Source organism: Chaetodon trifascialis, chromosome 22 (genome assembly GCF_039877785.1).
Source record: "Chaetodon trifascialis isolate fChaTrf1 chromosome 22, fChaTrf1.hap1, whole genome shotgun sequence".
Classification (NCBI taxonomy): domain Eukaryota; kingdom Metazoa; phylum Chordata; class Actinopteri; order Chaetodontiformes; family Chaetodontidae; genus Chaetodon; species Chaetodon trifascialis.
In genome coordinates, this window is record NC_092077.1 from 5,338,713 (window position 1) to 5,352,605 (window position 13,893).

Sequence of the window (13,893 nt, forward strand, 5' to 3'; positions counted from 1 at the left end):
GGATCAGTGGAACTGCCTGAGCTGCTTCCAAATCCTGACGTTGCTTCAAAGATAGGGCCGGGTGTGTGAGAGTGAGTGTGTGTGTTGTTTGGCTGGATATACAGCAGTACAAATCAGCAAAAACATGGCGGCCCGCTCAAGGCAGCAGATGAGGATGAATGTGTCTACCACATATGTGTTTGACAACACGAGAGATAACTGCTTGTTGTTTTCTTGTCCATTTACACATTACAACCAACAATCAAAGGTTCAGGATACTTTTAATGGAAACTGAATTGTGATGACAGCAGTTTGTGCTTTGAGGAAACCCAGATAGTTTCACTGCATTTAGAAAAACATATTTATACTAAAGAAACACATACAATATATTAGCTAAAAAGAAACACGTTTGGTGCACAAAGTCGGTGCAGCTGCAGAAATAGTACAACTACTGAAGGTCACAATAAAGAAAGTGTAAAAATGACGTACTTTGTCGAAGAGGGGCTGGTAGAGGGCTGCGTACTTTCTCTCCAGTTCATGTACTTCTTCGTAGAACTTTGCCTCGATGTGGGCACATTTGACCTGCAGGTTCTTGAGGGCATTTACGCGTCTCTTTACAACCTTTGGTAAACTGTGGGATGACAGACATGAATAGAAAAGATGTGAGTACAATCAAGAGAAAATACTAGCATCAAGGTCAAGTTTTCGCTCCAATGTGACTAATCTACGCAGTCCAATGCAGTCAAAGTACACTCGATATCGAATGAAAACAGCTGGAGTCTGTTAGTGCGACCCTTTATACAATCTATAGGTTTGGTGTATAATCATTTTGTGATGTGCTCCCATTCTTCTGAGTTTAAAAACACGGGACAAAATGTGCTTCATGGGGAGAAAATGTTACCAGAGGACCCTGCCTCATAAGTTAAGCTGCTGAGAGCTTTAGAGCAGAGCAACACACTGCTGAGCAGCACTGTCCCCAGAGGATCTCCAGTAAGTCAGGGTGGCCTTCCAGTAAACAAACTGAAACCATGCCAGGAACTAGTTTTATTGAGATTTGCTTCATTTAACAGAGTGAACAAAGGATGTCTTACTCGCACACAGATTTATTGGTCTATGCTTGAGGAATTCATGGCCTGGTACTGTAGGGGATGATGCAGTGAGTTCCTCAAGATTATAAGATTTAGAAAAAATATTGTGAGGACATTCTCTAAATTCTCTTTTAAGTGATACACTGAGGCCTAAAAAACCCTCAGAGCGAAACCTTCCACATAGACAACATTCAGGTCACAACTAAGAATTTAGACTGGTTATATATCTGCTCTGACTTACAATGCCCTACAGCAGCCTGAGACCAGAATGTAGGTTGGTAGGTCCTACATAGATCGTACACGTGGTTACATTGTAAAGCTTCAAGATTTCATTATTAACATTCTTTTTATTCCTTTCAGTTGCTGTTCTGAATGTTTTAATGGTTTAAAGTCCTCTTATCTTGCTTGTACTAGAAATTGAATGTTTTCTTCTTATCAATAACACACAGGATATCCTTGCAAAATCAAGTGAAGGACTAATATGGCCTGTACAAATACAGGCTGAATTAAAAAATAACATTTTTAGTGATGCTATTAGTGTTGTTGGCAGGATAGCATTGAGTTTTAAAAGAGAACATTTTGACATGTGAAATGACTAAAATAGCCACACTGCTCCAAAAGTTTCAACAACCATTCATTTTGCATAGATATTAATGAAATCCAATTTCTTTGTCTGGGCCTCAGACAGCCCTGCTGGGGCTGAAGCCTTGAACATCAATCGACTTATTTTTGAGCAGCAATTATGACATGATAGTGGTCACCAGGCTCTGGGAACTGTAGTGAGGCTGCACTTACTCAAGTTTCTCTGCAGTGTGGTAAATTAGACCGCCTGCACTATCCTGGCAAGGGAATGCGTGTTTGGTCCCAAGTGCTGGGATGTTGTAACTGTTGAGTTTGTTGGTGACTGCCAAACACTTGACAAGTTGATCAAAGAGCTGCTTGCTGATAGTTTTGCTGAGAAGAGGAGCAGTGGGTGGCACAGCCCCGCGGCACAGACACACGACTACATTCACACAGCATGTCAGATACGACCATCACTGACTGTACCTCTGTTTGGAGGTTACTTTAATAGTTTAGTCATCGGTCTAGTGCATCCCGTCAGACCATGAGTAACAGAAATGTGTGGTACCTATGAAAACCATTCACCCCTCTCTCACGTCTTCACGTTAAGTATTAATCTTAAACTGAATGACAGTGGGTGGAATTGGGATTTTTTGACAAAGACAAAACACACTGACCCGATGTACAACTATAACACACAAAACAACTGATTGCCAGAATTTCCATCCACTCAGGTAAATATTTTGTACAGGTGCAATAGGCTGAATCTGTGTCTCATCAGAATAGCTGCATTCATACTTCTCCAAGTGGTCTCGGCATTAATTGCTCCTCTCCCTCTGCACAGACAACTGCACCTCAGGAGACCTGTCTATTAAAACTCTGAAGTCTGCAGACAGCAGAACGGTCATCTGCCTCATCTGTGACGATGAGGAGTCTGTATACAGACGGGAGGCTGAACAACTGGTCCTCTGCTGAAGGTGGAACAAACTAGAGCTGAGAACACTCAAAACTGTGGCGATGACAGTGGACTGAAGAAGAACACCACCCCCCTTACAGGCTTAACAACACAGTGTCTGCCGTGGAAACCTTCAAGTTTCTGGAACACACAATAGGGCTGAGCAATCTGTTCAGATTTTCCAACCAGCCCTCATCAGCCCAACAGCAGACAATTGCAGACATATTCTTGCAGGTTTGTGTGCAGTCTTTCACTGAAATAACTGTGTAATTAAATAATCATAAAACACACCTCATTCAAACAAAATAAAAACAAAATAAAACTCACCAAAACCGTCTTGGTTAGTTTTTCCACTGTTCTGCCACCGACTCTAATTTGGTTGAAATAAATCCTTAATTCACAGAGTTAGATGAGAAAATATTCTGGGCTATTCAAGTCTATTTTTCTAAGCTGCCTCTCTATGGCCTCATTGTGCTACTGGGTTAACTTGCTCAACGGAGTCTGTCGGGGAAAAAAAAACAAAAACACAATCGGCAATGGACTCGGCCATTTGCCAATATATTTGTCAATTCACCCGACCCTAATCCACAGTCTCCCAGGACATAAAGTGGCTGTCCAACATCGACTCTATCATCAGAAAAGCTCAGCAGAGGCTGCACTTCCTGTACCAGCTCATGAAGTTCAACCTGCCTCAGGAGCTGATGCAGTTCTATACCGCAACAATCCGTTCAGGTCTCTGCACATCCATCACCGTCTGGTTTGGATCGGCCACCAAACGTCACGGGGACAGACTACAGACTACAATGGACAGTCAGGACTGCAGAAAAAAAAAAAATCCCATGCGCCAACCTGCCCTCCATTTAGTACTTATTCATGTTCAGAGTCAGGAAACAGACGGGACACATCACTGCAGACCCATCACCAGATCCTTTTGCCTGTACTCAGGTCACCTCCGCTGACCTTTGTCTTCTTTCTGTCAATTGAGCCAATCAAAATTAAGCTAAATAATTGCTGTATATTAAACAGGCCACTCACTGGCTGTCTGTTAAGCTGCTCTATACAAAGTAAAGCCTGTGAAGCTGTGCCAATTTTTCTGCTATTGAGATGGTCAGTAATTGACCCAATGTGGGCTGAGACTTGTGCAGTAGCACAATGAATCCTCTCTGTAGCCTCCGCATGGACTCAGCCATTCAGCGACAGGTTGAATGTTGGCTCCTTTAATGCATCCTCACCTTTGGATTCGGTGGTTTTATCTTTTACTGGAATATTGCTGCTAAACATGAATATGACTGAACTTTGCTTGAACTTGATTTGCATAAAAGCACCGCTACTCAACAAGGCATGGTCACCGCTTAGGAAAGTAATTAGCATGTAGTATGCTACTGGAGAAGCAAAAACACCCACCCACCATCCAAGTGCAAGTAAATGATTACAACCTATGACTTGCCCGAAGCAACAGGACTCAACAGAGTGCTTAAAAAAAACATCCACTGTGCAAGTTACTTACAAAGTTTGAGATTAAAAACAAACCCATTATCTTGATTTAATGTTTTACACTGAATCCAATATTACAGAAAAATAACAAACAGGAGTGTTATGATGGAAAGTGGACTGAACATCTACTCGATGACAACTGCAGAAGGGAGCAAGCTGCATAAATGTTTTCAAAGATTAACTGAAAAATAAGATTACATCTCACCTCTCCATGTACCCCGACGGTGAACCGTTTAGACCATCCAGTCTCTCCTGCAACGCAGCCAGGATCTGTGGATTCTGCATCATCTGCACAGTCAGCTGACGAGCTGAGGGCACAAACACGCATGTCCAGTCAAAAGTGCAATATGAATCAATTAAGAGTATGAAAAAGACCCTTGAGGACGGACCTGAACTTGGAGGTCTGATTAAATGAATGCCTTGCTCAAATAAGCAAATTCATATTTTGGACAAGAACCACTGCTGAAGCACACATTTTTATTTGTTTTGGTCACAGTGTTTCCCCTACCCTGTCTAGGTAACAACTAGAGATATGTATAAATTTGTTGCTTTGTAGAGAATCATGCACCACTGTGTTGTATGTCTGTGCTACTTGTACTATGCAGCTTCCCGCTCAGGGCATTCAGTCCTCTCTCAATGACATTTGAACATGTTTGTTTCCTGCATATTTTGGGTTTCGTGTCATTTGAGGTAAATAAGGTAAACACTGAATGGGGTTACTAATGTTACATTGCAAGCACTGCATAGACACAAGAGGTGGCAGTCAGCAATAAAGGGTGCTCTCCCTTTGTGCAACCAGACAGGTGACAGATGGTACAATTGGAGTGTCCCGACACATTGCTTGCACCTATCAAAGCTCAGTCAGATGACTGCTGGCAGGTGAGAAGATTAAAGAGATTGGAAGTCACTTTTCTCTGCTGGCACACCTTGGGCATTTTGCTTGTAATGTGTTACCAGCTAGCAGAGAGCGGTTGTCCAAGTGTCCGCATCCACTCAAATAAATACACCTTTGCTTGTCTGAATTCACACAACGCTAGCTATTGGCTGGACGCTGTGGTAGAAAAAGCTTCTTTTAGTGGATACATCAATGAGGGTCAGCCGCCTCAGGGCCAGTTGCCTTTTTGAGGTGAAGTATGTGTGCCCCACCAAGCACTGGCCCTGACTACCATGCACTTTCTGACTTTGATCAGCCCTGAAGTACTGCTCTATACAAGCCAGTTAAATCTCAAATTTTTGTCCCCTGTCCAAAGCCATTTTGAGATCCCAGACTGAGGATACTCATAACAAGGCGTGTTAGGACCCTTTTCTTTCATCAAGTCACACAGCAGCAATGCTCTGTAGATTCTCATGGAGTGTGGGATCACATCACTACAGATGCTCAATGAAAACCTATTAGGCTCTTCACTGTAAATACATGAGCAAAGATGTGAAATTTAAAAGTCACTGTTGCCTTTACTGCTGTTCACTCCAGCTCCTCCAGTGCCACGATCTCAATTCAGCATGGTACAAACACGTGCTAGGTTATATGTTTGATGCCAGTGTTGGTGCACCCACCCAGTTCCACCCATACACCTATGCAGCGCTGCAACAATTCTTCGATTAGTTGTCAACGATTAAATTAATCACTAACTATTTTGAAAATTGACTAATTCGAGTCATTTTTCAAGAACAAAGAAAAGACTAAAATTCTCAGATTCCAGCTTCTTGAGGATGCAGGTTGTTCTTCAATTTACACTGTAGTGGCAGCAGACATTGTTTCAACCTTTTAAGTGGCTCACTTCCACGAATCTTATGAGCTGTGCCCCGACTTTGTGGGTCCCTCCAAGTTTGTTACTGTTGTCTCATGGCAGCCTTTATGAGGGTTGTTAGGACAGGTTTCTTAACAAGAGTTTGCACTGTATGTTAACGTTGGCAAGCTCTAAGTATATTAGTCATGCATTTAAAATCTCCCCACAGCTTCCAGACCTCATGTAAGGCTTTCCTGAGAGTGTGGTCGATATGACAGATCAGTCGTAGGCAGTCAGAATGAGTCTTCTTTCAAGTGTGGCTTTTAGAAAGACCGTTCAAACTTGCTATAAATAGACATGGTCCAACAGCATCTATATCTATCCACAGTGAACCGAGAGTAGGCTAACATCTGAAAAAACTGTTGGAATCATTTATTGAGCATCAAAGGATGCATAAACAGCATCAAGATCCCAAAATAAAACGGATTAGTGCCTCCCAGCTCTTCACGACAATTCAAAATCATGTAAATAACTGTGCTCAGTTTAAATACCAGGCAGAGGGACAGAGTTCAGACTGTTACTCCATTACTGAAACGACATTTTTATACAGCTGAATGATTCAAATCTTGAGCAAAAATCTTTTGACGTGTACGAAATTATCTCTATATACATCTAAACTATGTATAATATTATGCAAAAAAAAAAATCACGGAGACCTACCTTTGCTGTTTTCATCTTCTCCCGTCTCCTCCTCTTCCACTTCCTCCACATCCTCCATATCTGCCGGGTCCATCTCAGCCTGGTCTTTGCTGCTCAGGGAGACACAGAGGGGGAGGAAGTTATAAGGGAAGGTCAGCCAAAACACAGACGCATCAGACTGTTTGCATAGAATTAACACCAACCACCAAACTACTTGCAAATGAGAACAAAGATGGCAACAGTCATGCTGCCGATGTGATGTTACGAGGCAGCTCGACTGCTACATCGCACTGCCTGCCCTGAATATACAGCAGAGACACTCAAGCTGTTTTTCCATATGAACAGCATCAGGCTTGGACATTGTCCAGAAAGGTCCTTTCACACATGCAGCACATCTGTCCATGTCAGATGCATTCTCACCAACTGGAAATACTCTGTTTGGTTTAGGTGAGGGGTGGCACCAGGGTAGAGCAAGAGGGGGACTCATCCATAACGATGACGGTTTCTACATCCATATCAATACTACGTGTATTTGGACATATCCGCCGTGTCAACGAAAGAGTGGAAATCAACATACAGGCAAGCAGAGAAGAGTGCTGTAAATATGGCAGGGATAGCTCCCATGGTAGAAACAGTATTGCCGAATCCCCACCAACCCTAAATGAGACTGATCGATAGAGTGCTTGACCCTGAAAGTAAGGGATAGTTGCAGCCCCACTTGCTCACAGGGGACATTTGATGGTAACTGAAGGAAGGAGGAATTTAAGTCCAGTCATATTCCCTGCTAGATAATAAACAATTCTCAGTCATTTTAAATTTAGCCATTGTAGCTCTAAAAACACTCCAGCAGTAATCACAACTGGAGGCCTTTTTCCCCCCCATGATGCTGTTCTAAGCACTGAAACATGACACCCTACTTTCAGATGCAGTGCAGGAGAGCTCAATACTAAACACAACACAGCATCAGCAGCAAAGCCCATCATTCTCCTGTCAGTCTGCTGCACGAGCTGAAAATCAATGGCAAACAGTCGAGCAGAATGTGTGAGGAAGACAGCATCTGTCCATGTGTTGTGTGACAGCCACTGGAGCATCACGCCTGCTGGAACAATGTTTATGTCCATCACTCAGATGTTGCGAGGTGTCTGGTCTGTGTGTCTAATGTGTCAGACTGTGATAATGCAACTTGAGCCTGGGTGTGGCATCCCAACCAGCCCCAGCCTTCGTAAACAACTGTGCCTCATTGAGGGTAAGCCTACTGCACTGCCCTCTATAGGTTTAATCATGCTGTATATCTAATCGCACCCAAATCAGTGATGTCGTATATCTTCGCAGCCTACGTCAGGCACCAAGAGCAGTAGACCAAAAGAGGAGACAGGTGGCAGAGAGGCACAGTGTTTGATCCTGAGCAGCATTAGTAAAAGATATACTTACTTGTCGATGTCTGCCATCTTAGCTGAGTCTCAAGTGATGCTAAAAAGAGAGACAAGAAAGTAAATTAGTTTAGAAACAATGAACGACAAACAAATTTTGACAACATTTCACTGTCACCAGATCTAGGTCAAACAACATTTGCAAATAACTCATGATGCTAATTTGCTTAGAGTACTACACAGGTGTAGTACCATATATTATACGACAGTCAGACTTTTGTTAGCAGTTATTCCAGAGATTTCTACAGATTTTGATCAAAATCTGATCGTGTCTTTACTGTGTTTGTCCACCTCAGCCTGCTGATATTGTAGTGCTGCTCTCCTTTACAAACAGCCAGGCTCGACACTGAGAATCCTGCTGCAAAATGAGTGTGAAAAATTATTTGGTCACACCGGTTGAGTGACTCTGTTCTGACACCTGGGTTGGCAACATACACAGATCTGCTAAGCTCCTGTGCCATTTATCATTATTAAAGCTCCATGTACAAAACATTGGAGTAACAGCTTCATTTTTAGCTGGCGCTGACTTGTCACTTTCTCCAGTCACACTGACAAATGCACCGGTGGCAGGTCAAATCAGCTGTCGGCAATTAATGTAATTCCGTGAGTGACTTAATGGCCAAAATTGACAAAGGTTGACAGGTCGGTGTGCTCTCAACACGCCGGTGTAAGTACTCGTCAAAGATTGTTTGTGGGAGAAAAACGTCTATAACATCAGTATCATATGTCTTCTCTCTACCAGTTTGCATCATGTCAGTTGCAGGAGTCACAATCTCCAGTTATGCTTTTTTTTTTTTTAAATGCTGGTACACATGTATAGATTAGGCTTCCTCCTTTAAGTCAAATAATGTTTTCATGCATTCAGGTCACACAGAGCTTCAGTCATTAAAAGCTACTACAACAGCTGCATCGTACTTTCCTTGAGTAGCCGACTGATTCCCAAAAAGGTTTCAGTGTGTGACAGTAAAAAAACACCAGGAAAACTTCAGCCTTAGCAGAACAGAACAAATAATTTAAATGATTTCTATTACGTAACCCAGATTTTACATCAAGGCTTTAAACTCTCCGACTTTTAAAATGATCCCGAGCATTTTGATGGAAACGAAATGAAAACAAACTAAAGAAAAATCCTACCCCTGCAAAACACTGCTGCTTGTGCACTGCCGCCATCAAAGAGGAAATGCATAAAAAATGCATATCAAAAAGGAACCCTATGCAGCAGTCAACAACACTTCACTGTCAGCCTGCAACCAACTAAGATCAAAGTAAAGCACAACATGTTCTTGAAAAACAATAACAAAAATAGCAGCTGAAAAAAGATACTCGTGGAAATTGTCTTGACAAACCGTGCTGTTGATAGCTATCGGTCATATCACTAAAGCAGAAACATTCCCGATAATGCAGTCAGGCATTATTGTATGGATTCATGCTTTCCCTGCACCCGATCATGCACAAAGGAGTGATGGACATGAATCCCTGCTGATCATTTCGGCCAAGGAATGTTTTTAGCTGTGACAAGCAGCTCTATAGCTTGTTCTGTCAACTGGTCGGTCGACAAAAATTTACTCAGCCTTTGGCCTAGGCTGAAATTTGCCACGGAGGTCAGGAGTGTGAGGGTGCGTGTGTGTGTGTGTGTGCGCATATATATACATACACTTACGTCATTGCAGGAATTGCGAACAACCTTACTTTTCTCAGTTTACATGTTGTGAAATAAACCTCCTGTTTTCAGTGTACAAAGAGCATTTTTATTAAACCCTTGATTTGGATAAGTCGTACCACATGCTTACAAAAGAAGTGCCTTTCTTGGTCCAGACAAGATCAACCTTGGCTGTGACTCACCCACCCAGAGCCTTCTTGCCTTTACAGAGATGGATTACCTGGCATTCTTTTCAGGAGGGGTAGCTAAGAGAGACCTGCACAAGCAATTGGTACCCATAAGAGAGTGAGGCAATAGATCATGACCTGGAAGTGACGAAGCTGTCAAAACACACAATCACTAAGGTGGTTGTAAGTAACTCAAACCCTGAGCTGTGTGGTGCTGGTTTATACATGGGGGAGGCTTGTGCTTTTCACATCTAACAGAGTCATATGTGCAGTTCATTTAAGGTGGTAGAAATTTTCTAAATTGGTGTTGAACCTGAATAGACCCAAAGTTACTGAAGATAATTTGTTAGGTCGGCCTTAAATATCTGCAACCTCCATCAGTGGAACTTCAGGCCACTACTGATCCACATTAAAGTGACAAAGACCCAGATGTGTAACAGGTCATGCACAGGCCTCAAAGCTAGTTCTGAATTATGTTGACTGGGTTGTTCCTGCTCCACCAGGCTCTTGCTGCCTCAGGAGGCATGGAAATGACACCAGAAAAGGCGACAAGGAAGGAAGACAATATTCGCAACTGTAAACAAGACCTACCAGCACTAAATTATCTGCCCCACTGGTCCATCCTGCCCCTCTTACATGCAGCACATTGTGCTGTACACATTCTTTACTTGCAAATTATAGAATCAAGATCTCCGTCGATGGATTTTGAAAGGTTTGGCCAAAACAACACATTACCTTTGACTCTGAAAAATTCCAGATGTGTTTCATTTCATTCATATTTGGTAACATTTTGACAATCAATCATTTTTTTGGAATTTTCCCTTCCTTGGCCTTATGCTAATTATTAGATGTGGAAGACATTAATATCATCTTTCTTCAATTGTATTGCCCAGTTCCAACCAAGAATCAAAAATTACTTGCTGCAAATGTGAGGGAAAAGCACTTTTCTTAAGACAGTGTTTATTACCTTATTGTCTCTCATGTCCAAACATCTGAACAGTTTAATACGCAATAGTGAAGCTGCTAATGGCTAAAAAATAGCTAAGGCTAATCACCAAACGACAACAAAAAGGCACAAAAGAGCAGTCATGCATTATGACAGTCTGCGTACTGTTACATAAGTAGTTTGTGTACTATCATCATGAACATGTTGCTACCAAAAAACAGCCAGTATAATTTGCTCCTCTTCTACCTTTCAAAACAATAAGCCATGCCAACCACTACTTTATGTAGGACTTTACGCATATTAAGGGCCCAGTGTCAGATTTAAGTTGTAACTTATGACTGCACTGGAACCATTTCAGTTGGTTACTTACATAGAGCTGAGGCAACCCACTCCTGGTGTTTGACTGCCACCTCCCTGCTGGCTTGTCATCCTGTCTAGTCATTACTTGCATTCAGCCATCATCCCAGGGGTAAGTCAGATCTGGGTCCCAATGCCCAGAATTTCAAACCTCTGGGGTCACACATGACCAGAAAATTAAGACACTGAGATGAAACCATTTTTGTAGAAGGAGGAAATCAAGAGAATGCTGTCCTAAGAATTTTTTAAATGGGCAGGATGGATACCCTTTCAGCAAAGCCATCATGTCTGTCTGTCTGTCTGTCTGTCTGTCTGTCTGTCTCTCTCTCTCTCTCTCTCTCTCTCTCTCTCTCTCTCTCTCTCTCTCTCTCTCTCTCTCTCTCTCTCTATATATATATATATATATATATATATATATATATATATATATATATATATATATAAAAGCTGGCCTACATTCAGCTAATACAGCAAGATTATTTAACTACAGAGCTGATGTGGCAGTTCACTAAGCTCAGAGCAAAGTCAAGTGGCAGATCAAATTGTTTCTTCCTCCATACAGGCATAATGAAGAGAGATGTCTATGTGTTGACTTGTTGATTTGTGGCTTTAATCATGTCAGTTTTTCCATACAGAGACACTTCAGAGCTTTCACTTTTTAGCCAACAATGGTCCAAATGAACAAATGCACAGGCACAAAAGAATTAATGCACATATGGCCCATATCACACTGCAATATCCAAGGTAAGATGACACCCACAACCCCTGCCATCTTGTATTCTCTAAAATGGCAAATTATTGATGGGGAAAGTACGGTAGAAAGCTCTCAGCAGCAAACATTCTTCAAACATACTGTTGTTGTGCAAAATGTGCTGACAGGGAGTTTCAAGCTGAGGTCAATACTTGCTTTTTAATGGACAAAAGTAGTTGCAGGTAGACAATGGAATTTCCACAAACCGCTCTGCTGTGAGAAGAGGACCCAGCATTTGAAAAGAAGACGCACTATGTCAGTAAAGACTTATGACGACATTTATGTCATGTGTCACTGTGCAGGTTTATGGAATATCTACACATGCTTACATATTTCTAAGCAACACTTTCACATTTCAACAATGAAGACCATCTGACAAACTATCTCATGATGAAAACATCCACATCTGATGTGTCCAAATGATGAGTCATTATATGAGAAGTATCTAATATATTTGGCAAACAGTACAGCTCTGACAGGTCGTATTCAGTTTGGAATGGAACCACCCAGCATATGCAAATCAGACATTTCAATCATCTCGGTCCTGTCACAGAAAGCCAAAAAATACTGAATAGCCGCTTCAGATTTCATGTTTTCTCAGATCTGGGTGTGAACATTAAATGTAACACTGGTTGAGCAGACTAACCAAACACAGACCTTCTACTTTCTCGGACAGTTTTTTTTTTTTTTTCGCCTAATCCTACCCAGTGACCACGTGTTGCATGCTCAAGTCTAGCAAACCATCAATGACTGACAAAAAAGCCCTAGGTGGGTGTTTGCCTGCTCACTCTGAAGCTACATTTTCAACTTCATTTGGTCGAAGCGAGCCAGCCAACCTGTTGAAACGACGTCAAACAACAAAGGTCCGCTCGCTCCCTCACACACCAGCCAGGAGCTAGTAAACAGGCTAACTTTAGCCGGCCTGCCCGGTCTTGTCACTGCGCTGGCTAGTTGAGCTAGCTCATGTGCTGCTAGCTTGATGCGCACTACTTGGGCTGAGCAAGTGGGAGGAACAGCTTCGACAGACACGGTGCCGTAGCTAGAAAATATGGGCTAGTTAGGAAGTGATGCCAACGCTTTGGAACCATGTTTAAACCAGCTTTCGCTGTGTAATTTTACCGGCTAACATTACCCACTTGACAAAACGCCGTGTATTGTGTACCTTAAGTCCAGACTCGCACCCACAGTTCCCCACCCTGAGCATCAGCCTCCAAAAAATAAGGTCAATTCCAAAAATACAAGATAAAAGACACGTGTCAACAAATGTCGAATAACGCCGACAATAACGGGTATTGTGCAACGTTTTGTCGTTTCTATCGATGCAACGATTGTCAAGACGATCCAAGGGAAACGAGCATACATAATAACGGTTGTTTTATTATTTTTTTTTAATCGCGTGTAACGTTAACACACATCATGGTGGAGCCAGTCTCAATGGCTGCTGCCGCTGTCTGACTTCACTAGCATTAGCAAAGAAAAGCCGTCTTTCTCTGCCGCGGTTCACATAAGCAGCGGAATTGTAATTTCACTTCTGAAACGACGCACAAGTTTAGGGCGTTGGCACCGGAGCCATTTCCAGGTCCCGTCCCTTACCTTCGCTTTCTGGCCGTAGGCTGGACTGGTAAAGCGGCTCTGCGCAGCGAAGAGGTCCCGGGGAAGAAAGAGACTCCGCTCCGATGGCGGTAAAAGGGGAGAGAGATCCCGCCGCCCGCGCTCATATACATCCGACGTCATCACGTAAACCGGCAGTCACCGTGGTAACGCTCTTCATGGGAGGGGCAGCGGCGAGGGTGCCCCTATAGGGGGGAGCAGGGGACGAGGGACCATCATCACCACCGTCATGTTCTTCTTCTCATCACGGTGATACTCCTCTTCATCACTTTTTTCATACTTATCATTATAATCATCTTTCTCTTTCTCATTATTAACTTTCTTCATCATCACCATCGTCATCATTTTCCTCACCATTTCATCCATAATCATCATCTTGTTCAGCATCATGATCATCTCACCATCATGGTGGTCCCATTACCATCAGTAACAGCAGCTCTATCATCCTCATCACTTACCCGCTCCTCA

The 13,893-nt window shown here is 42.6% G+C and overlaps 1 protein-coding gene across 4 annotated transcripts in view; it reads right to left on the bottom strand.

The window, feature by feature from the left end:
• nap1l1 (nucleosome assembly protein 1-like 1) overlaps positions 1–13,519 on the bottom strand; it is a 23,440-nt gene extending 9,921 nt beyond the window's left edge. For all 4 annotated transcript variants that reach the window (XM_070991563.1, XM_070991565.1, XM_070991562.1 and 1 more), the window contains exons 1-5: positions 13,408–13,519; positions 7,935–7,973; positions 6,525–6,613; positions 4,283–4,385; positions 469–610 (exon numbers count right to left, since the gene is read on the bottom strand). In XM_070991563.1, the coding sequence (XP_070847664.1) occupies positions 469–610; positions 4,283–4,385; positions 6,525–6,613; positions 7,935–7,951 (351 nt within the window). In that variant the 5' untranslated portion in view covers positions 7,952–7,973; positions 13,408–13,519. The remainder of the gene's footprint in view (positions 1–468; positions 611–4,282; positions 4,386–6,524; positions 6,614–7,934; positions 7,974–13,407) is intronic.
• Positions 13,520–13,893: the final 374 nt, after the last annotated feature.